Source organism: Fukomys damarensis, unplaced genomic scaffold, assembly GCF_012274545.1.
Source record: "Fukomys damarensis isolate Sample0158 unplaced genomic scaffold, DMR_v1.0_HiC HiC_scaffold_34, whole genome shotgun sequence".
Classification (NCBI taxonomy): Eukaryota; Metazoa; Chordata; class Mammalia; order Rodentia; family Bathyergidae; genus Fukomys; species Fukomys damarensis.
The window spans coordinates 18,360,782-18,384,683 of NW_022900946.1; the positions used below are offsets into that span (position 1 = coordinate 18,360,782).

General features: G+C 47.3%; 1 protein-coding gene across 1 annotated transcript in view; it reads right to left on the reverse strand.

The window, feature by feature from the left end:
* Positions 1 to 1,670: 1,670 nt before the first annotated feature.
* Positions 1,671 to 23,902, reverse strand: part of LOC104876234 — a 72,794-nt gene continuing 50,562 nt past the window's right edge. Inside the window, exons 4-6 of the mRNA XM_010644191.1 lie at positions 4,245 to 4,425; positions 3,862 to 4,069; positions 1,671 to 1,863 (exon numbers count right to left, since the gene is read on the reverse strand). Of these exons, the coding sequence (XP_010642493.1) occupies positions 1,671 to 1,863; positions 3,862 to 4,069; positions 4,245 to 4,425 (582 nt within the window). The remainder of the gene's footprint in view (positions 1,864 to 3,861; positions 4,070 to 4,244; positions 4,426 to 23,902) is intronic.

A 23,902-nucleotide genomic window follows, 5' to 3' on the forward strand; every position in this document is an offset into this window, starting at 1 on the left:
ATCCCCCGAGTCTGTGGGCTCTGAACCACGGTGTGACTGATAGTTTCGTCGTTTTCCCACTAAACCCCAGAAAGCACTCGCTGCCCTCCTGTGCTTGCGCTTTCATCCTTAGGAGCTATCACAACGCAGGCACATAGTTGGTGCTCAAGGAACACTTGTTGGCTGAGTAAATGGATCTGCCCAGCACTTCCTCTCTCCCTCTGTCTTCCTTCTCCCCCTCACAAATACAGCTAATAGCCACTGTGGGCTTTGAGACTCTCTTCTGTGACATTCCATATATTAATTCATCTAAATCTTGCTCACGCTGTGAGTGAGTACTGCTGTTATCCCCATCATACAGAGGCAGAAACTGAGGCATAAGGAGGACAAGCAACACACCCAAGGCACAGGACAGTGGTCAGGCTTCATGGAAGCTGGATTTTATCGTTAAGTGCAGGTGGACACGATTCCCCCCACGGATGTAACAGCGTCAAAGCAGCAGTTAGGATGGTCTGCTGCATGCAGACATGTGATGTTTGACAGTTAATCCCAGAGCTCTAGAATGAAGTAGATCAGAAGCCTCTTGTGTTCTTTCTTGGTCTGTAGAAGCAGAAGAATTCCACGCCAAGAAGGTAGACTTCTGACTTGAATCGTTGATTCCCAAGCTTGATTCCTCAATTCCCAAACTTGAACTAGCTTACCGACCCAGAACTCTAGAGCAACAAGGGAGGTCAGAAACACTCTCCACTGCCAAAAATGTGTGCTGTTAATCTGCCAGTCCACCCCAAAGCAACATGTGGCCTTCAACCAAGATGGCTGTGTAGTGGGGAAAAGGGAACAATCAGACCTTACTAAGGTCACTGGACACCAGCTCTGAACTGACATTAATTCTAAGGGACTCCAACATTGCTACGGCCCACCAGTCGGAACCTGGCCTTGTGGAGGTCAGGGGATCAATGGAATGTCAGTTGCAGCAGTGCCTGAATTTACCCTGTAGTTTTCATACAGCGGCAGTCCCGGGATTCAAACCCACAGTGTCCAGGCACAAGCCATGCTCTTTAACCTTGAGACACACTGACTTCCCTGGGAGTCAGAACTACAGTCCCCACCTGCCCAACCTGACCCCAGTGCCCAAGGTAATAGTGACAATTCCATCTTTTTCAGTATTTGAAACAAGGAAAAGGAGAGAAAAGCAAAAGGACATGGGACCACCAACCAGCCAAAGGCTCTTTCCTGTGTGCTATGAATGCCCCTTTCCCGGGTTTAACCTTCCCAGCCTGTATCACACCCATTGCTTATCCTCTTGTCCCCCTCTTCTTCTGGACAGTGATCTCTGTAAGGGCAAAGACTGAAGGTTCCTTCTTTTTGGTTTTGTTAACAGACTGTATTTAGAACAGTTTCAGGGTCACAGAATAGTAGAGTTCCCTCATCCCCTCCCCTCTCCCCTAGCGTCCCTGCTGCTAACATGTCTTTTAAGGATGCCACATTTGTGACACCTGCTGACTGGATGCTGGGACTCGATTATTGACCAAAGTGCATAGTGTGTTCACTCTTGGTGTTACGTATTCCTTGGGTTTGGACAAGTGTGCAACACGCTTATCCGCCACTGCAGTGTCGCTCACTTAAATCTCACTGACCTAAGACACACACACACACACACACACACACACACACACACACACACACCACGTTCAGCTCATCTTTCTTGGCTCTCCACTGCTCTCTGGGCTGCAGGACTCCTTGCGGTCTGGACAAATGAAGTGGAATGATGTCACAAATGTCCTAGCACCGAAGGACAAGGCAGAGTCGACCGAGCCACTGGGTTTAAATCCTGGTGCACCACCCTTCAGTTTCAGGTAGGATGAGCGGGTGTGACAATGAAAGCTGGAGAGAGGCAAGAGCAAAAGGGAGCCCCTGATCCCTGCCTCAGAAAGGGATGTCCTAGCCAACAGTCGAAAGAGGAAGTGTCTGGGGAAAGGAGGTGCAGGTTCTGTTCCTATCAGTGTACGAACAGAATTCTCACCACCTCGGGGATAGAATAAAGGAGTAAATCATAAGTAATAGAATACCAAGGGAAAGTAACTATGGTCCTTCTGCACTGGTGAACTGTTAGAGATTTGATGCCGCCATTGTGGGCCATGTTTCCAGTTTCTTCCCCTGTCCATGCCACTACCCTAAGTTTCCTTCTCCCCAAGACCGTCAGTGTATAGAATTCAAACCTAAAGCTTCTGCAAGGCTCCCTCCTCAAAAGGCAGTGTGGCTTGCAATAGGTTACATGCTACACATAGGTGATAGCCCAACCCCAAAACTATAAATAAGCCAATACTTCCCTTCTCTCTCTCTCTCTCTGCACTGCCCTCCTGAATAAAGTCTCCTGTCAGACCTCTCGGTATGTGTGTGGCCTAGTTGTTGAGTGTCACTGTTCCCTTTCAGTGAACACTTTGGGCTACCAAACAAACCCTCACACCCACAGACAAGATGCACCAGCGAGAACCCAAGTAGCCCCCAAAGCGGACCCCAAGATGAGAGTCATGAGCATGGAATTTATTTCTTGAAGCAATTCCAGGAAACTCTGGGGGTGGCCTGGGGATACAGGATGAAGTTGAAGAAGGGCAGGCAGCTGCTACAGAGTTTGTTATCCATACAGTTATGCTGCAGCCACCTAGAGCTGAACTCAACTGGGAGCAAATGTAGAAAGCACACCTCTGGCAATCAGTCCTAAGGATTCGGGAGCTGGGGTACTCGCTCACAAATTCTCACCAGTTGTGACCGAGAGCTGCTCACCGGAGGACCTAAGTTTCTGAGTAACTCTAGCCAAGTGGGCATTGCTGGCCACAGAAAACCCCAGGCAAAGGCAAGAAGAACACACACACACACACACACACTTGTTAAAGTCCTTGACAGCATCAGCTCTGCAGGCTGACCTAGCCTAGGCCAGCACAGCTCCAGCCAGACAAGAGCAGGACGCATAGGAAGGATGTCAGGGTGGTGACGGGAAACTCCTTTGGCAGGACTTGGATGTGTCCAGATTCTCATCCTTCCACAGTGAGGCCTCAAAGGCAGGGTGGGTCACCCACGGCTCGGTGGGCTGAGCTCAGTTCTTCCTGGCTTTGCTCTTCTCAGCTGAAGAGCCGTGGGCAGGAAAACTGATCTCCGAGGCCTTCTGTTTCTTCATCCATAAAATGGGGATGACAACAGCATCTTGTGAGATTGTTACAAGAATTCAGCAAAATTATGCATGTAAAGCTCTAAGCCTGGCATATAACAAAAGCCCAAGAAGTGTGTGTGTGTCTATTTTTAAATCTCTTTAACACATGTGCTTTTCTTACAAGGAAGACAAGTCTGGCCCTGTAGGTGGAGGGTCCTGAGATGACATCATGGTGGGAGAAAGGGGGGACCCAGTTGCCCCCAATACTGTGTCGATGAGACTGTCAACCGGGAAGTCAGAAGCAGTGTTCCCGGGGAACAGCTGCAGCTGGTGTTGTCCCAATGCAAGAATCCCGGCATCTTAAGTGGTCATGCATTAGGGCATGAGGAAAATAAACCCCACAGCCTCTCCGCCACAATCCCTCTTGAAAACTTCTAGCCATTTGGGAGGTGCGGGGAAGAATCCTCCAGTTAGGACCACCCTCTCCCTGTCACACCTGCCTGGGTTCCTGGCTGAGTCCCCAAGGCAGCCTCAAGGGTGAGGCCCTCCAGGCTCCCTCTGTCCCAGCCATGTCCCCTCCACTCCTGTCCCAAGGCAGCTTCCTGACTCAGGGTGTGGCTGTTTCCTCTCCAATAAGAAACCACAGCAAGACACAATGACCCCCCCACAACCCACAACTGCTTCAGGCAGCTGCCTCACAGCCCAAGTAACTCATGATGCCATTTATAAGTCACCTAAGCAGAGCCATCAGCTGGCATCCATGACCCCAAACGCTGGGTGGAAAAGTCAGCATTTCTGCCGTTCTGGACCATCGCTGCGAACCCCATGTATCCCGTCTTGCATTCATCCCATTAGCATGCACCAGGAACAGGGTGTCTTCCGTCTTCTCCCAAGCCATACCCCTCCCCGTGTGGAATCCGTGTGTATCTCTGTGACAGGCATCTGCAGAGTACGCCCACCAAGACCATCAACAAGTATTCCATCCACCCCAGCAGGAAGGCACGATCCTGCTGGAGATTCCCGCTTAAATTCGGCTGGTTAATTATCAAGATGCAAGCGGCATTCCAGTGAGTCGCCAGATCTCGGGTTTGAAAATCTTACTCTTGGAGCATCTCACCTTGAATTCTGGGACTCCACTGGAATCTTGCATGTGTGTTCCCCTGAGATTCATCACAACCCAGCTCTGTGACTACTTTAGTAGGGGCCGCAGTACATGGGGCCTTCTGTGGGCCTCTCTCCAGACTCAGGAACTCATTTTTCTTCTTCCTCCACTCTGAACCAGCATGGCAAGCAGGCATCTGCAAGACGTGAGAAGAAATATCAGAAGTCATCATTTATCTAAATCGCTCCTGCCAGCCCTTCTTAGAGGTATCTTGGGGGTGTGGACATTTGTCTTGATTATCCAGACCTCCCCCTTCTCTTGTTCTGACTAAACAGGTGTGCTTGGTGGCCTACTGTTTTCTGCCAAGGGGTGCTGATTGCCGCAAGATCCTTTTCATAAGCGCAACATCTCTTAAAAACAAAGACTAATCCCTGCCTCCTCCCTGGGGTGTTGGCACCATAAATTGTTGCAGAGTTTAGCAAAGAGAGCATTGAAGGCAGCGCCCACACAGTCTGTGTGAGAGAGCTCCGGGGAGGAGGAAGGCAGAGGTCCAACCCAGCCCAGCCCCATCCTGTTCTCAGCCACAGGACAGCCTCAAGCAGGGTCACAGCCACCCTAAGGGTGACAATTATAGGACTGGCAGACAGGTGCCAGGCTCAGAAGCTTCTGGACAGATGCATAGCCAAGGCCTCTGGGGCCTCAGACTCTCAACATCCCACCTCCCCAAGGTTTCATGCTGAGGGATTCATTTTTGTGAGTCACGTTTCTTCCAGAAGGTTCTACATTCTTGATCTTGGGAAAGGCAGACTAAGATGAATTGCTGTGGGCAATGAGATGAAAACCCATAATAGTTCCTCAGACTCTTGAATCCTCTGAAAGTATATGTACATATATCCATAATTCTGTATTCCACTGCATAAGCGGGCTTTGATCCCCAGAAAGGCAAAAATCTCCTAAATGTTCATGATTCCGGTATTTACCATTGCTTGATCTTGAGGGAGTTCTTGAATAAGATCAAAGACAGGAGATCAACCACCATCACTGTATGTTGAAGGCCCTCGGTGCTCTCCCCTTTCTTTCCCAAACTAATGAGATGACTGTCACCCACAGTCCCATTTTCAGAGGAGACAGCAGAAAGAACAAATTCATTCCCAGAGCCATCCAAGAGCCAGTTGATAAGGCCCATGGTAGTAATATCATAAAATAATAGGAGCTGATGTTTCTGAGAACTTACTGCCTCCAACTGTTCTTGAGTGTGTTGGGCACTATTCTTGATTAAAGCTTTATTTAGTCTTCTTTATGACCCACGGAGGTGGATGTTATTAATACCCCATTTTACAGATGGGGAAACTGAAGCTCTGAGAAGATAATTATCCCAAGGTTACACAGCTAGAAAAGATTGGAGCTGAAATTTGAATCTCAATTGTCATGCTCCTCAAGCTCATGCTCCAACCTCTCAGGGACACCACCTTCCAGAACTTTCTTCTGGTCACTATCAGATCAAGCTGACTTCTTGACTTAGGACCACCAAGGACACAGTGTGTTCTCAAATAAGTCTAGGGTTGATGTCAGCGAGGGGCCTTAGCCTTGGTGCTCTTGTCGACCAACACCAGTCAGCAGCCAGGAGCCTCAAGACTATATTAGTTACAAAACAAGACACCTCACTGAGACCACAAGTGACTGACAGATGACTCTGAGGCAGGTGCATCTGGCTCGCTCCTGAGTTTGAGCTCTGAGGCACAAGGCGTCCACTTGTGGAGCATCCTAGACTTCTGCAAAGAAAACCTGCACTTAGTGGGGGCAGTGAGGTCCCAGGAGGGTTCAGGGGAGGCAACCATGGCGTAGCAACTGCCCTTGATTATCCAAGTAGAGTGAAACATTGCCCACCCCCTTGGGCTAAGCTAGAAACTAAAGCCACCCAAGGCAGAAGAGAAGTGTATATCACCTTTCCTCCCCTACACCTACGAGCCACCAATGCCAGGCCTGTGAGCCAGGCCACAGAGAACTATGGTGGAGACCACTTGCTCCACCGTTGTACAAGCATGAGTGACACAGTGCCCCAGCAGTGCTTCCAACCCTGACTGAAATGCATACGGCAATGACAGTCCCCGTTCTTCATGCATGCACATGTGGGTGAGTACACACAGCGATCACCCTGGGAAGCGAGTGGAAATGCTAGCCCAAAAGACCCCCGGGTGCCATATTCCGACCTGAGCCTGTGGTTCTGACCCCTTCATGGGCAGGCGCCATCATCCCATCCTACTCTTAGTCTCGCAGGCTCGCCTCTCCCTCCCTCCCTCCCTCCCCATAACTACTTCCTCTCCTCCTCCTCTCCTCCTCCTCCTCCTCCTCTTCCTTCATTGTTACAATGGCTCCCACTTTTGTCAATCCTTTTTTGTCAATCCACTTTTTTGGCCATCCCTGATGGCCCAGTTAGGACCTGAGCCACACACCCTGTTTGTCAGCTGCAGTCCTCGCCCTTTGGTCCGGTGTACCAGGATGTGCACTTCAGCACCACGGCCAGAGCACACGTCCCCTCTCCCAGGCTATGGATGCCTGGATTTCTGTCTCACCCTCGTCCTGGGCTGCCCCTCTCAAGCCCCCTTGCTCCCCTTCCCTCCCATTCTCCCCTCCGTCCCTACCTCTCCTCCTTCTCCTCTCTCCCTGATCTGCCGAGCACACCTGTAGTGATGTCAAACTTGTGCCCGTGAAGAGAAGTCCCTGTGACAGACAGATACAGGAGCACAATCCACCAGCTAAGAATGCACAGCTAGTGTGGGCCCCAAACACGAGGAATTCCCTGTCGAGGCTCTGATGTCCGGTGGGCTTGGGCACCGAAACAAAGCCTCAGAGGAGCTAAAATACTGAGGCCCGCCCTGCACACAGGGGCCCCAAGATGCACTAAACTCACCTGGGTGCCATGGCACGTGCCTATGATCCCAGAACTGTGGGAGGCTGAGGCGGGAGGATAATAAGTTCAACACCAGTTTGGGTAATTTAATAACATAGTGAGACACTGTCTCAAAATAAAAAATAGAAATAGAAAAAGCCTAAGAACGCAGCTCAATGCAGAGGTCCCGGACTCCATGCCAGTATTGGAGGGGCAGCTACACTAACCTCTGACATAATGCTCCTGTCCTGGGACAGAGCAGAGACAATGCTGGGAGTAGAGATTCTTCCTCCTGCCTCACATTTTGCTCCTCTGATTTGCAACTAAGAAAGGAGGGACCATTTCCTAAACTCTCCTGGTGCATCTATGCTCTGGGGGTGCACAGATGCTGCAAGTGAGGCATGGAGGGCTGGGGGTGCAGGAGGCCCACAGCTCAGAGCAGTCTGGGAGCACAAGAGGCAGCAGGCAGGTGTGTATCCTCCTGAGAGCAGGCCCCTTCCTTTCAGAGCTAGCACTTCTGAGCACCTGCTACGGCCAGACACTGCTAGCTACTCCACACACATGCCAAGCAACCATGACAGACCCACAAGGCCAGCTCTGTTCTCTCTGTAGAGCTAAGGAAACTGAGGCTGTGTAAGCTAATGCCACCAGCCAGTGACAGCCACGTGGATGAGGGTAAAGAGGGCAAGAGCGATGCGATTTAAAGAGCAGGGAAGAGTCCTGTGTGGGGCTATTAAGTGAGAATTCAGCAGGCTTCGGGATGACCTTTACCTCTGTCTACAAAGTCTTTGTAGCAACAGTGCTGATGGGTTACAGAGTACCAACAAGAAGGAAAGTGATTTAAAGCATGCGTGGTTTTAGTTGGCAATGTGGTAGGTCCTTACAGTTAGCAGAAGGATTATGGGGCAGGGACATGGGTTCCATGTGGCGACAAACTCTGGATAAGGAGGGTGAAAAGACACGAATTTGAATTCTGGCTCCTTTACTACTTGGGATGTCCTTGGGCAAGGTGCTGCAGCACTCTGTCTCAGCAACCCAACAACCTGCTGCCAGGTAGCTCTGACATCAGCCTGTGCTCCCAAGAGGCGCTCTCTGACCAGGCCTGCTTCCCTTCAAGGCCACAACAAGAGGCACTGGACCAGCTCATCTCCCCCCAGGAGCTTAAGAAGCCAGGCACCCGCTGCCCCACAGGAGACTTCACTGGCCCAGGCTGCCCTCTCCTCTTAGGCCAACCCCCACACACACTGGAGCCCCTTCAGGTGCTAATCCATCAGCCCAGTTTCCTGGGGAAACAGCTCATTCTTAAGCTCTCCGTTATGGCTTTTACCCAGAATTGATTTGAATAAATCAGTCTAATGCTTTCTCTGCAATGGAACCAATTGTAAAAGAGCTTTATTTACTCAGCTTTGAAAGCAACTTGGAGCTGCCCTCCCTTATTTTAGGGCTGATGGAGAAAAAGAAATCACATACAAGGGATGTAACAAAGGAGGACTCCTCAAAAGGTGGGACCCAAAGGACACCCCCCAGGATTCCCTAGCAAAAGGGCCCCCCCAGCAGGACCCACACCTGGAGAAGGAGGCCAGAGGTGACCTAGGAATCTGCTTCCCACACCAGTGCCATGAGATGATACCTGCTGTGCTCATTCCGAGGCATGAGGAGGCCAGGCCTTCTTGAAACCTTCTGCTCTCCTGGCTCTTTGTCCCTCAGGATGGACACAGCAAGTGCTATCCTTTACTCTGCTTGCCAGATTCTAGGCATAGGACCAAGCCACAAAAACTCTTCCAACTCAGTGATCTCAGCTATAGGAGTTTTCTTTCCATCCTGCAAACGCCCAGAGCATTGCCTACCCCAGGGCCTTTGTATATGCTCTTTCCACTGCCTTTGTCCAGTGCTCATACACACACCTATCTCTGTAGGGCTCCTTCCCTTCCTTCAGATCTCTTTTCAAATTCCACTTTCTCCTGAGGGTGTTCCCCAAGCCCTCACTGTTATCCTCTCGGAGCTTCCTGTTCCTCCTCTCCACGTGACTTTATAGCACAGTTGCTCAGAGATGCAGGTTTTGGAGCCAGAGGCCTGTGGAATTCCTACTCATCCTCTTATTAACCAGTGACCTTGGACATCCTGTGCCCGTTTCCTCACCTATAAAGTAGTAGTTTCAGAACACCCACTCCTGGAGCTGCAATTAGAATTAACTGAGCTGACATCTGCCAAGTGCTTAGGAGGACGCCTGATGCATTTGGACACCTGAGAGATCAGTGGCACTCGGTAAGCACTTGCTGTTATTTGTGTGGCGTCTCTTTGTCATGTCGTGCTGCCCAGCATGACAAGAGCACCTTGCCTAGCACACACAGGCATGAAACACACTGGCTGAATGCATGGAAGTTTTGTTCACTGGTTGGTTTGGTTGGTTGCATGTGCTTCATACACATTTCGTAGACAGAGTAGAAATGGTACTGATTTTTAGCATTTAGAAACCCTCAACTTAGCCAACATGGGTCTACCAGGTGTCCAAGCAAAGCCAGCGCCCAAGAGGACAGGAGGGAGGCAGAAAGCAGGGACTTCACCTTCTCCCCCGGGACCACAGTCTCCCCCAATGCCCCTGACCACTCAGCTGAGGCCACCACACCTGACCAGTGACGATGTTGTAAGTACAGTGCCCAGGGAATGGGGTGCTGAGGGTTGCAGCAAATTCACCCCTCCCAGAAGCCCTTGATGCATTACCAAAATCAAGCCAAAGGCTCTGGCTGGTGACACAAGAGGAGGAACAAGTCAGGGACACTGAGAATGAGGACCTGGGACTCAGAGAATGAGCAACACACCCTTCCGCCTGGCCGTGCACCCACAGAGCAGTTTTGGCTGTGCAGGGAAGCAGAGGTAGGGGATGTACAGACTTTCATTCACCACTATCCCCAGTTCCTGGGGGCAAAGAGCTGCCTTGATAGCTATTTGTTGAATGACAGAATGAATAAACTAGTGATCGACTGCGAATGGGCTGAGTAAATGAATCACAGTGACAATGATAACGCTAATTCGTCCAGCTTCATCCTTCCCCCTCCAACTACTGGGTTTAGAGAGGTAGGACACGGTAAAGGTGAACGAGAAAGGCCATAGTGGCGAGAATTACAGCTCCTCCACTCCCTGTCTGACTTGGCACAAGCTATCTAACCCTTCTGTGCCTCAGTGTCCTCACCTATAGAATGGAAGCCTTAAAAATCCTTTCTTTCTTTCTTTCTCTTTCTTTCTTTCTTTCTCTTTCTTTCTTTCTACTCCTCCTCCTCCTTGTGAAGCCGGGCATGGTGGCACACGCCTATAATCCCAGCACACAGGGAGGCTGAGGCAGGAGGATTGCTGTGAGTTCGAGACCAGCCTCGGCTACATAGTGAGTTCCAGGTCAGTCTCAACTACATAGTGAGACCCTGTCTCAAAAAAACAAAAAAAAAAATGATACTAATGAGATTGTGAGGTTTGCTCAAGTTCACTCATATAAAAGACTCGGAACGGTATACGGCACCTAAGTGCTCAAAGTAATCACCAGCTATTATCACAACCAGACTGACTTTAGTAAAGCACGATGTTCCTGTGTGTTCATTATTTTCAGCCTTATTGGATTTGCCTCTTGCTATAAGCTTCCCTGAGTCCTTTTGGAGACAAGACAGAACACAGATCACTTCATGGATGAACTCCTCAAATATAACATTTACAGAGTGGACTTCATCTAGCAGATTTTCTCCTAATAAGACACACTTGCAAATTGGGCTGTCCAGTGTGATCATATCTTTCAGCGTGTTAAACGCTTGTGCCCTCTGGCCCAGCAGTCTCACATCGAGGAACTCAGTCGGCAGACACACTCAGGTGGCTGAGCCAGGGCGGAATTCAAGGACGGTCACAGCGGCATTGTTTGGAAAACCAAACAGCCAGCAACAACCTACACGTCCATGCAAAGACGTGCAAAATGGATTTACGCTTGAGCCATAAAGCAGAATATATGCAGCTACTAAAACATGGAGCAAAGTTTTATGCACTGACATAGACAAAGCTCTAAGCCGTGTTAATTATGAGAAAAAGAAGTTGTAGAAGGTCATGTGAACTTGTACGTGTGTACAAACATACATGAGCATGCATGTGTACACACACACATGCACGCAGTGTTCTAGTGTACAGGTGAAGAAACTGATGCATTCTTCTCCATTCTGCCTTGGACAGGATCTCTGCACAAAGAATGTGCTGTAGGGTCAGGGACTTAGCTCAGTGGTGCCACTGCCTGCCTCGCAAGCACAGGGTCCTGAGTTCAATCCCCAATACCAGAAGGAAAAAAAAAAAGGCTAAAAAGAGTGTGCTGGAGATCAGAGCACAGCTCCATGGGTGATATCAATAACAGAGAAGAAATTCAGAGGCCAAAGCACTGACCTTCAGCAGATCCTAAGAGGGTGCAGTGGCTCTTTTTTCTTTTTTCTGATGCTGCGTCTCTCACCTTTGAACGGGGCATTTGGAATACCTTTTCTTACAATGTACATTTTTTGAAATAATAATTAATAGTAAAAAGATAAAAATGAGCCAGGCACGGTGATACACTTTTGTACTTCCAGCACTCTGGAAGTCTGAGGCAGAAGGATCCCAAGTTCAAGCTCAGACTGTGAAGGAGCACAGCGACAGTCAACAACTAGGCCACACACTGAAAGGTCCAACAGGAGACTTTATTAGGGGAGGTAGGGCCCCGAGAGGGAGAGGGAGAGAGGGAGAGAGAGAGGGAGGGAGAGAGAGAAGGAGGAGGAGGAGGAGTAGAAAGAAAGAAAGAGAAAGAAAGCAAGAAAGCAAGAAAGCAAGAAAGAAAGAAAGATCCTTTTATTGGTTTTGGGCTGGGCTATTGCTTATTTATGAAGAGTGAGCTACTTTTAATCTATCACGGGCCAGGTTACCTTTTATGGGTTCAGCCCTGCAGAAACTCAGGTTTAACTCCTCCGGACCACTGTGGCCTTGCGGGGAGGGAAACTAAAGATAAGAGCATGTGGTCATTTTAAGATCCAAGAAGCACCAGGAGAATACAGCCTGTGATGGCGGCGACGTTAGGTCCCGAACAGCCTGGGCAACTTGGCTGATGACTTAGCAAGACCCTTATCTCAAAATTGAAAATTGAAAATAGTTACTGGGAATACAGCTCAGTGTGAAGACCCCGGGTTCAATCCAAGAAAGAAAGAAAGAATTACAAGCAAAGACAATGTGGTATACACATAGAAGAGATTGTTTCTCCCTGGTAAGGAATGAAGTATGGGTACATGCTACCCACGGATGAGCCTGAAGGACTCAGTAAAAGGAGCCAAGAACAAATGGAAGATATTCTGTGACTCCACTTACATGAGGGACCTAGAGACATCAGATTCATAGGGACAGAAAGCAGAATGGTGTTTTGGGGAAGAGGGAGTAGGGAGTCAATGTTTAAAGAAAGTAGAGTTTCAGCTTGGGGAGATAAAAAAGTTCTGGAAAGTAATGATGGTTAAAGGCTGGTAGAAACATGAATGTGCTAATGTCACTGATTACACACTTAAAAGTGGTTACAATGCTAAATTTGATGTTACCACAAAGCTGATTAATGTGCTATTCTCCTAAACCACATAGAAAGTCCAAGAAAACCCCGGTTGCTAGATTGGATCCACGGTTAAAGACCAAAGAGTCTCAGCTGTGGGCAGCATGGACCAGTGCTGAGGAGACCACCCATCCCAGGCTTCTCCTGCCCTTTTCCCCCAACTCCAGCCTAAAGCCATTGGTCAAACTCTTCATTTTGATTTTCCTTGAAAAATCATTTTATCCTAAATCAACAGATCTGTGACAAATGCAAAGCCTTTTCAAATTCAGCCCAACAGTCAAAGGGTGGTCTCATAACAACGCTCAGGTCCAAGGTCCTGGATCTGCCCTCCTGCTCTGAGCACATGCTCCACACCATGGGGCTGCCCACCCGACGGAGTCCAGGTGCACATGGTTAGAAGGAAACCCCCTTGCTCCATCATGGCCCTCAAAACCTTACAGCTGAGTCCCCTAAATCATTCAAGGTTGAGAATCTGTGAAGAGCCACAGATTCACCCGAATCCCTTTGAACCCTGTATTGGTTAGGATGCTTTGGAGTTCAAATAACAAAAAAAACTCAGACCCAGGCTGGCCCATCCAGTGAGATGTATCGTCTCCAATAAAGGGCAGATCAGAAAGAAGATGGAGTGCAGGTATCCCCTTCTACCAAGAGCCTCAGCTCTTCCTGAGCTACACCTTGAGGCTGGATCCCTCCTTGGTGGGGCCATGTCTGTGAGGGGGCTCTGCTTGATTCGCACACCCAGCAGGATGCAGAGACACTCTGTCTCCCAGGAATGAAGTGCAAACTCCCTTTAGCATAACTAGACCACTCCTAGAGATGAGACAGATAATAGGCATAAGAGTAAGAACATGTACCTGGGATTAGCAAATTAACCAGCCTACCACCTGGTTTTGCTAATAAAGTCTTACTGAAACACAGAGATGGCCATTCACTCTCACATGGCCTATAGCTGCTCTCTGGCTACAATGTAGAGCCAAGTAGCTAGAACAGAAACCATTTAAGCCCACAAAGGATAAAATAGGTAGTATCTATTTAAAAGTTTCTGGCCCCTGGCTTACTCGATCAGATGAGGGAATAAAGGACATCTACCTCGAAGCCTACCACAAAGCCATCTATTACCATTAGCCAACAGTACATTTTAAACTGAAAGGTTCCATAGTTTGTCAGCTATCCTAGGTAAAGCAATATTTCCTTTTTGTTTGCTCTAGTTTGTTTCTTTTTAAACTTCAAAGGATGTCATTAGCTTGTCATCCAGGATCAGGTGAATCAATGTGTTTGGCACCTTGCTATAAGAGGACACTCATGAGATTTGAAGGAAAAATCCAAGCCAGGAGTCAGGTAGTGGCACTGTGGCAGACATCTGATGTTACTGCCCACCAAGCAGCCGTTCCCCATTTCCAGCTAAGATCTCCCCGCTGTTACATTAGGGCCTGGATGCATTGCCTGTTGGTGCATTAAAAATAACTACCCCCAACACTTAGTGGCTTAGCATAGCAAAAATAAATTTTGTTCACAAATCACAATTCAGCAGGACTCAGTGGGCTGGTTCATCTCTGCTCAGTGTAGCCTCAGTACAATGGAAGGAAATATTACCTTCAGACAGCTCATTAACTTGGATGGAAAATTGGTATTTGCTGTTGGCTGGGAGTCTATGAATGTGCGCGCTGGGGGGCCTCAGCTACTCTATGTAGACCCCTCCAAGTGCTGAATGAGTTTCCACAGGATACAGACCGTGATTGAGTGCCTTTGTTCCCCCAGTACTGGGTTTGGGATTAAACTTAGGGTCTTTGAACTGAACTACACGCCTAGCCCTTTTTTATTTTTGATTTTAAGATAGGATCTAAGTCACTACCTTGCCCAGACTAGGCTTGAAGTTCAAGCCCTCTGCCTCAACCTCCCAGAGTGCTAAGATTACAGGCACGTGCCACCACACCTGGCTCAAGTGTCCATTTTATGAAGGAAGAGAGGAGAACGGATGAAGAAGGAAGTTGCACTGCTTTTTATGACTTAGCTTCATGAGTCACAAAGCGCTCGTCCCACCATATTCACAAACCCAGATTAAAGGGGAATGAACACAAACTCCTACCCCTGGTGAGAGGACTGGCATCATCTCACTGTAAGAACATAAGGTTTGAACATATTTTTGTGGTCCTCTTTGGATAGCGCAGTCTTCCACGGGGCCTGTTTCTCTGTAAACACTTTGCCAGTACCTTGACTTTCAACCTTCTTTATTATTTTAATATGGTTCATGTAAATAGCTGTGGTAGATCAGATGCAACAAAAGTCCCAGATCTGCACGCTGTCCTGCATTTGTACCATGTAGAAGGTAATTTTGCATCTCTTCATATCAAAAGATTGTGCCTATTTTCCACCCCTTGATCTGGGACGGCCTTGTTCCTTCTTTGACTGATAGAATGAAGCCAAAGTAATGATGTGCCAGAATCAAAAATAGGAGCCTCAAGAGAGCTTGTGTACATCGACTCTCTCTATTAGACCTCCTGTATCTTCCATGACAGGAAGCCCACCAGCCTTCTAGAAATTAGAGTCAACAGGAAGGATCCAGTTTCCAAGAATCGTAAGATCCCACTCAAGATCAACAAAGTTGTCCTCCAAACAACAGCTGGCTGCATGTGCATGAATAAGCCCAAACAAAGTTACAAGAATTACCTAGCCAACCAAAAGATCCACGCTTACATTTTAAGCCACTTAGTTTCGAGATGGTCCATAACATAGTTTTAGCCAACTTATACAAGGACATACCACTGAATTTTGCTTTTTAATCCAATTGACAGTCACAGTCTTTAATTTAAAAAGTAAAATCCACCTATATTTAGTGGATCTTTTGGTATGCCTCTATGCTTTTTACTTATTTTCCTTTATTTCATATTTTTTCTTTTAATGAAAAAGGTACAATCCATTTATATTTAGTGTGGCATCTTTGATTCGCACCTTTTGACATGCCTTCAACTTGTTACTTATTTCCTTTTTTTTTTTTTTTTTTTTTTTTTTCCCTTTTTTTTTTTTTTTTTTTTTTTTTTTTTTTTTTTTTTTTCCCCTGGTTGGATCTTTATTTATCTTCTGTCACAGTCTGTACCTGGAACGTCTCCTAAAGGTTTATGTGTTAAAGACTTGATATATAGCTTTTGATGTTATGAGAAGAGGTGGAAACTTTAGGAAAAGAGTAGTTGGAGGAAGTAAGTCTTTGGGGGCATGCTCTCAAAGGGCATATCTTGTCCCCAGCATTTCCTCTTAGGCTCTATTTTCCAGCCACCATGAGGAAGGCAGTTCTGCTCCACATACTGGCTCATCCTCTCCACCACGATGGTCCTGCCTCAGCACAGGCCCAGAAACAATGGAGCCAAGCAACCATGGACTATAACCTCTGAAATCCTGAGCCAAAATAAACCTTTCCTCCTTTACGTTGTTTATCTCTGGTATTTTGTCAAAGCAACAGAAAGCTAACTAACATTTCCCTCTAAGAATGGACTTTTCCTTTTCAAGTTTTCATAAACATGTTTGTTTCTCTTCCTATGGAAACCAGCTGGCAGCTCTAGACCTCACCAGAATGCTTTCATTCTTCACTTGCCTGCCTGCCTGCCTCTCCCCGGAACAAGGAGATCTGTGGAATTCTTTCACCATCTCCCTTTCCATATCCTCTTGAAAACATGTTATAGGCTGCATCTATTGGATAGTCTTATTTTAATGAAAACAATTCAGTACCATGTTCAGCATTGTGTCTTGAGACCATCCTCTCTCTAGATTAATATTTGAAGTTTTCCAGACTTAACCAAAATAGTCATTCAGATTTGACTTTTCAAATGGCAGAAACATACTTCAATCTACTACCCCTTAAAATACTACTCAATTATGGACACAGGAAGCTTTCAGGGAAGAGTCTAGCTTCAGGCTTACGGTGACCTGGGTTCAAATAATGCCATCAGAGCTGTATGTGTATCTCTTCTCCTCTCTCAGATCTGTTTTGTTTTATTATCAGACAAGTTTTACCCAAGAGGACATGAGAAAGCAGTTTACTGCTCCAAGTCTATATCCTGCACCCACTGCTCTCAATGCAGTTTAAGAAAAAACATCTTACCAAAACCTCTGAGAAAAGACTTATGGAAAACCATGACTGGCCTATTCTCAGGATATGCTCATTTCTGAACCAATCAGAACTCAGAGCTCAAAATTGAGCTTTCTAATTGGACAAGCCTGAATCACATGACTGCCATGAACTACACAAACTAAATAAGACTATTCTGAATGTGTAAGTAGTTTGTCAAAGGAAGAGGTGCTGGCCTATCCTCAATACCTAAAACCCAACAAGTAGTAGCTGAAGACTCCAGGAAGTTCCAAAAGGTCCTAAGAAAGTGACAAGGACTAGTGCTATAGGATCCCAGAACTTCCACGGGAATGTCAAGGAAAGGAAAACTTTGATATCTTAGGTGTCCCTTCTTTGGCATTCTTCTGTTCAAGCTTAAATAACTGAAGCCATCCTCAAATTCCAGAAAGAACCCTCAGTGAGCTGCTTGTTTGCTTTCATTTAGGAAGGACAGATGTGAGCTTTGGGATCCCTTGGTGTCAGATAGTCATGGGGTTAAAATACTCTTGGGTCCCACACTCGTGATAAATGCAATCATGGCTTTGTGTGCCTGGCATCTAGAAGCAGCAATCCTTCCACAGGTTTGAAACCTCACTTGGCATATTTTTCTCAGCCTCACCAGTAGACCTTCAAATTTACCCTGAAGATACTATTGAGTTAAGAGGAGGCTCTGCAGTATTTTCTTCCTGACAAGTCTAGTGATTCACCTCCAGCTATCTCCAGGAATGCAAGGTGACTCTTGTGGGGAAATATGGTGTTGGTCCCCCCACAAAAGTAAGGATTATTGCTCACCATATATAGTCAGGTCTTTCGAAGAGAGAGAAATATGTTTCCATTGTTCCCTAACCCAAAAAAAACATAAAACACAGATTCTCACAAATAGAAGGTTGAATTGTGTTTGTTATTCTCAGTTTTGAGGCTGCATTGATTACTTCTAGACAAAAAAAAAAAGTTCTGTTTCTAATATACAGTCACCCCACATCAGGTTTATATCTTCAGCTGAGAGGAAGCCAAACAAAGTTATCTGTTCTGTTATACCTTATTAACCTCAATACACAAATTCTACAAATCAATAGTTAATTAAATAGTTAATTAAATGACTCCATAGGAGTTGAGCTGCCTCATATCCCTGCACACACTACCGTCCTTGTATATCAGTAAGCTAAAAACATGCAGGCAACCCTCTGAGGCGACTCAGACAGTAAGATAAACATACACCCTACCTGTTTCTTTGTGGAGACCTCAAATGTAGCATTTTGACTATATTTGAAATGGGGGTGCTCTGCTGGGCATGGTGGCACTTGGCTGAATTGCATCTACTGGAAAGTCTAATGCAAGAAAGTCAAGAGTTCAAAGCCAGCCTGGACAACTTAGCAAGGCTCTGTCTCAAGATTTAAAACAAAATTGAAAAGGGCTGGGACGGTAGCTCAGTGCTCCCTGGGTTCAATACCCAGTACTGTAGCAGGTGGAGGGTGGACTGAGGGTGTCCCACAGAAGCAACGTCGTTTGGTCTGCAGATCTTCACATGTCTTGAGGCTATTTCACGTCACACATATCCTCCATATACTCAAGGTCTGGGGAGATGCACCCATGGTGACTTGAAGTGCTGAGCTTCTATTCCCACATTTTTCTTTAGGTTGAAAGTCTACAAATTTGCCCTCAACTTGGTCTGTTCATGCATGCCTTCAAAAATACAAATAGTCAAGAACAAGTAAGGCAGAACTGATTTATTGGTCATTTCCTGGTTAGTAGCAGGTCTTTGTGGGTTTCTTTGTTTAAACTCTATACTCACTTCTGCCATAACAAAATCATATATTTTATTGATATATTTATCAGTATCCTACCTTATTTCAAAGCAGAGTATATATATAGATATGTATACATATCTATATATATAGATATGTATATATATGCACACTGGAAATCATTTTGTTAGAATTACTCATTGTGTAGAGTCAATTCACAGTGATTTCTCCTGATGACCTCATCTGTGCCCTCCACCTACCCAGTCCTACTCTTAGTTACAGAAGGACTCAAATTGGGGTGGTCATTGAATCTCAGATCCTTGGTCTAGGGGTAGATGACCCCAAGTAGCCAATCACAACTCTTTCTTGGAAGCTTAAAAAACTGGAGCTGGGAAAGGGAAGTCAGTTTTCTTCTAGACAACAAAGCCATAAGGATAAACAGTCAAGAGACTTCTGCCAAGATCCACATCATGAACAACAGTAGGAGAGAGGAATCCAAGGTATAGAGATGAGAGGAAAGGAGAAAGTGGAAGAGACCCATCTGCCCCATATCTGCTTATGCTTATTTACTCCTTCAATGGCTTAGATTCAGAAGTCTGGAAGAAAACGCCATGGAAAAGATGAATTCAAGACACCCATAACTATGGCCTTTCCTGAAATCAGTATGCACGTATTATAAGTGATCCACTATACCCAACTTAGCCAATAGACTTCCTTTCTCTTTCTTCTGCCTAAGAACACAGCTTTCCAAAGAACACTCCATAATCTAAAAGTCCAAGGCTCTCACCAGCTAAAAACAAAGGTTGTCAATCTCTGCCTCTCTACCCTCCTCAGGTACAGTTACTGGGGAAGACTCCAGCCCTCTGTTCCTAAGCCAACTTCTCCCCCAGAGAACTAGGAAATCGGGTCCACCTTATCACCCTTCATGGACTGCCCAGGGTTGGGTGTCTGGGAACACAGTCTTGACACTTGGTGAGTGCCATTAGATGATGTGCTACCTGAAGAGATGCAGCCGCCTAGGGCGCAAGAAGAGCAAGCTGGATATCCAAAGACTAGACAATAAGAGCTGTGCTAAGAGCTTCACGAGCATCACAGTATTTGATTCTTGCAATAACTCTATGAAGTATCGACTCTATTTTTATCTTCATTTTACAGATAAAACTAAGATTCAAAACATTGTTTTCAAGTCAAGGACATAGCCAGGATTCCACAGGAGTTCTTTCTTACTCCAAAGCCATGAAGCTGGATCACCCTCTGCCCAGAGCCTCTCAGATTCCCCCAAGAGACTGACCCTGGAGTCCTCACCCACACCTTCAGGCACCAGTGGAAACTTTCCCCAGTTCTCACCAAGATTGAACCAGTGATCAGCACTGTTCCACAACAGTGGCTACTGGTGCAACCCCAACTAGACCATCCAGAACAGCACACCAGCCCAAGCTTGCCCACATCCTCCATGTCCCTCTGCACAAGTAATGGGGACCCGGGACCCCTCGCGCTCATCATCCTTAATACAGCTGACTGATTCCTGCAATCTTCCTCCTGCCCAGTCTCCCCACCAGCCCACTCAGGGAGGCTTGGATCCCTGTTGGCCAAATCCATTCACATATTCACAAAGGGCTGCAACGGTCCATCTCAAGTTCACAGGCAAGGTCTGTGCGCAGGGCACAAAAGAGAACAGACTTCAGTGTACTTTCAATAAAATCAAAGTACAGAGCAGAGGAGAAAGAGGGAAGGCCAGCCCTGAGGCTATAGCATATCCCATAAATGACAATGCTGTACACTTCTGTCAAGAAGCCAAGGCCATAAAAACCACAAGAGAATTAGGACAGAGTCCAACGTGGTGATGTCATATGAGAACATCTCCATGCAGCCCCACTGCCTGGGAATAGGACTGGTGATCACCTGCGGGTCAGATAGAGACTCCAGAAGACAGAGAAGAAATGAACTCTGGAGTCATGGTTTCTCACAGCGTGGCCAGGCAACACAGCCACCTCCCACTCTGCATGAAAAGCTTCCTGAGAATGACATGCGCAAAAACATTTGTCATTCTGAGGCCGACGCCTCCTTCAGCATCGTGATCTGTCTGAAAATCCCTGTGTTGACTGAGAGCAATTCTCAAGCTCTTCCCCAACTGCCAGTCCCCATCTCCAAATACTCAAGAGGGAAAAAGAGACCCGTTCAGCCTGGCCAATCAGAGGTTAGCTATCAGGACTTTCACTCTTGAAAGCGGGCTGCAAAGAGAGCAGCCAGCTCTGTACCTGTGGGGAGTTCCCACTGGCTGCCTGCACTTCTCACATTCGTGCCCACTTCCCAGGCCTCATCTAACAGCTGTCAGTGGACTCCGGGAGTTTCCAGGTATCTTCCAACCCCTTCGTGCTTCCTAGGCAGGATTAGTAGCTGTTGCTCTCTGCCAAGAATCCTGACTTCACTGTGTCATGTTTTTGTTTCCAGAGTCAGGAGCCCCAAGGATATTTCCAACAGTGGAAATTCATATATAATTCTACAAAAAGCAACCAGAAACCATTTAGACGCTTGCCAGGAAGAAGCACTCAGAGAAGCTTCAGGAAAGATGCAAAACTACTGCACATTGAGGGAGGCCCAGATTTGAGGTCCAAATCCTCTCTTTTTTATGCCTCGGAGCCTTTGCGTTATGCGTCCCCATAGGCCTTCCATCTAGTTTCAGCCTAAATGTCTCTTCCTCCAGAAAGTCACTACAGGCAGTCTTCGTATGTAGATCCAGTGCATATTTAAGATTCAGGCACCCCCGGTAGACTATAAGCTCCTAGAGAGAGGAACCGGGCTATTCTCTCACTGCTCCCTTTGGGACCTATACAGCCTGAATATCATTGGTATTCCATGAAGATTTGCAAGGGATCTCACCCCTGAAAGGTAGACGTCACTATTATCATGATCCCTGTTTCCAGATGGGAATCTGAGAAACAAGGAGTTTAAGGAATTGGCCATGTCACCTAGAAATGCAGAGTGGAGAGGAGCTGGACCCTAAGCACTCTGGTTCCTGAGTCTGAGTATGGCTCCACAGAGTGAGGGCTTTTATGTGAAGTACATGTTTTGATCATCTGTGGCTGCCTGACAATCCACTCCAAAATTTAGTGATTAAAAAATGCAACATTCATTCTGCTAACAAATCTGCAGTTTGGCCAGGAAGAGCTCACTTCTGTCCTTCCCAGCAGGACCTGAGGGTCCTCTCAGGGTGTGATGTGTGGGGGCTGTGTTGCCAGAAGCCCAGGCTGGGGGGCCATGGGCTGGAGGCCTCCACTTCTGTCCATGTGGTCTTTTCTCAGCTACTTGGGCTTCCTCCCAATATGGTGGCTTCCAAGGAGAACCAGGAGGAAGCAGACACAGCCTGCAGAGTTGCCACTGTGCCCTCTTCATAGAAACAGTCTCCAGCCTGCTTAGATTCGAGGAAGGGGACTTGTACTCCTACCTCTCGGTGGAGGTGGGACAAGCTTTCTAGAATGCTTGAGAAGGGAGGTGACACTGTAGCCATCTTCAGAGTGCACTATCTCCCACCGCAAGCAGTGTCTCTCCTCATTTCCCCTACAAACTCCACCCTAAAAGACAACCCCCAAGACTGGCGCAGTTGTGCACATCTGTAATCCCAGCATTCGGGAGGCTGAGGTAGGAGAATCACAAGTGCGAGACCAACGTGGGCTACACACCAAGTCCAAGTCCAGCCTGCACTACATGTCGAGACCTTATCTCAGAAATAAACAAACAAAACATAAAGACTACCTCCAGCAACACCCCAGGGCCTCCACGGTAAGTGAAGAAAGAAAAAAACAATCACTGGAGTCAGAGAAGCCAGGAAAGTCAACGCAGCTGTGCACGGAGCAGCAGCAGGGGGATGGTGTCTTCCCCTATATTTACATATTTTCACCTCATTTCCTTGTAATGCCTTAAGCTCTACTAATTAGAAACTCATCTAAGATAACTAGCAACCAATTTAAAAATGCAAACACCTTGGGGACCAACCAGAGGCCTCCCAGCAGTCCAGTAAATTGGTTTCCTACATTGCCTCCCACCCCCGGCTGAAAGCCCACTGCACACAGCAGCCTGCTAGGGACACCTCTGGACAGAGAGCTGGGGACAAGGCATATGAGGTTCAGCAGCCAAGGCAGGGGGGCGCTTGCTAATGGATTTCAACAAGTGTCACTCCTGGTAGGCTGAGCCACTCTTCAGAACTGTGGCCGCTGCACTGGCAGCCAGCAGAGCCATAATTCACACTGTCACCACCATCCACAAAGTGCTTCAGTAAGCACTTTTAATCAACACAATAGGAACAAACATTTGTCGAGGACTGGTAATGTACAGGACAGAGCTTGGCTCCCTTCCAGCACAAGAGGGAAAAACTCCTGGCCGTTGGCATCTCAGGAAATGCTTTTCTTGGGGTGTGACTACCACCTTGGTGCCTTTTCCCAACAGGATGAGTTTCTCTGTCCCTAGTAATCTGTGCTCAGAAGAGCTGCCTGTCAATTGCACCATTCTCCATGGACATTTCGAAGCATCCCTTCTCCCTAGATGGACACTAGCCCTGGCCATTGAGCCTCCAGGTGACCTTGAACTTAGCTGAGGAAATGGGCTACAAGTGGACTTCAGTGGAGCGCACCAGACCTCTGTGTGCAGAGGAAAGCTCCCTAGCTGTGGGGTAAAGCCGTGTTTGTGATCTGCTTTGGTTGTTGGCAACTTAGAAATGGAACTTCCTGGAACCCTATGAGGTGGGCCCCTTTGCAATGCCCAAGTCACAGAAGCAAAGATCTCAAAGAGGTTTAATGACTAACCCCAGGTCACACGACCAGTGAGTGCTGGACTTGAACCTCAAAATTATCCCTTCTTCTTCCAAAGCCTGTGCTTGGGATCATTCTGCTGGTGAGGTGCAGCAAGAAGCCACTCACTCCTTGGGGTGGAGTGGAGGTCAGGGAATACAGGTTGGTGGCCTTGGAAATCTAAAGCTGATAAAGGGAAGGCATCTCTGGGAAGACACAGGCATGGCCCTTCCAACATACAGGACAGCAGTAATGGAAGCCCAAGGACTCAGATCACAGGGCAACTTGAAGCAGCCACAATGCAAAAGCAAGGGGGTCACAAGGGTGCTGAAAGAATAGAGGGCTGAGCAGGCCTGGTGGTACATTCCTGTCATCCCAGCACTCTGGGAGGCTCAGGTAGGAGGATCAAAAGTTGGAGCCCAGCCTGGGCAACTCAGTGACTTCGCACAACCCTGTCTCAAAATAAAAAATAAAAAATTGATCTGGGGTTGTTGCTAAGTGGGAAGGCCCTGGGTTCAAGCCCCAGAGCCAGAAGAAGGAGAAAGAGCAAGAGGAAGAGAAGGAGGAGGGGGGG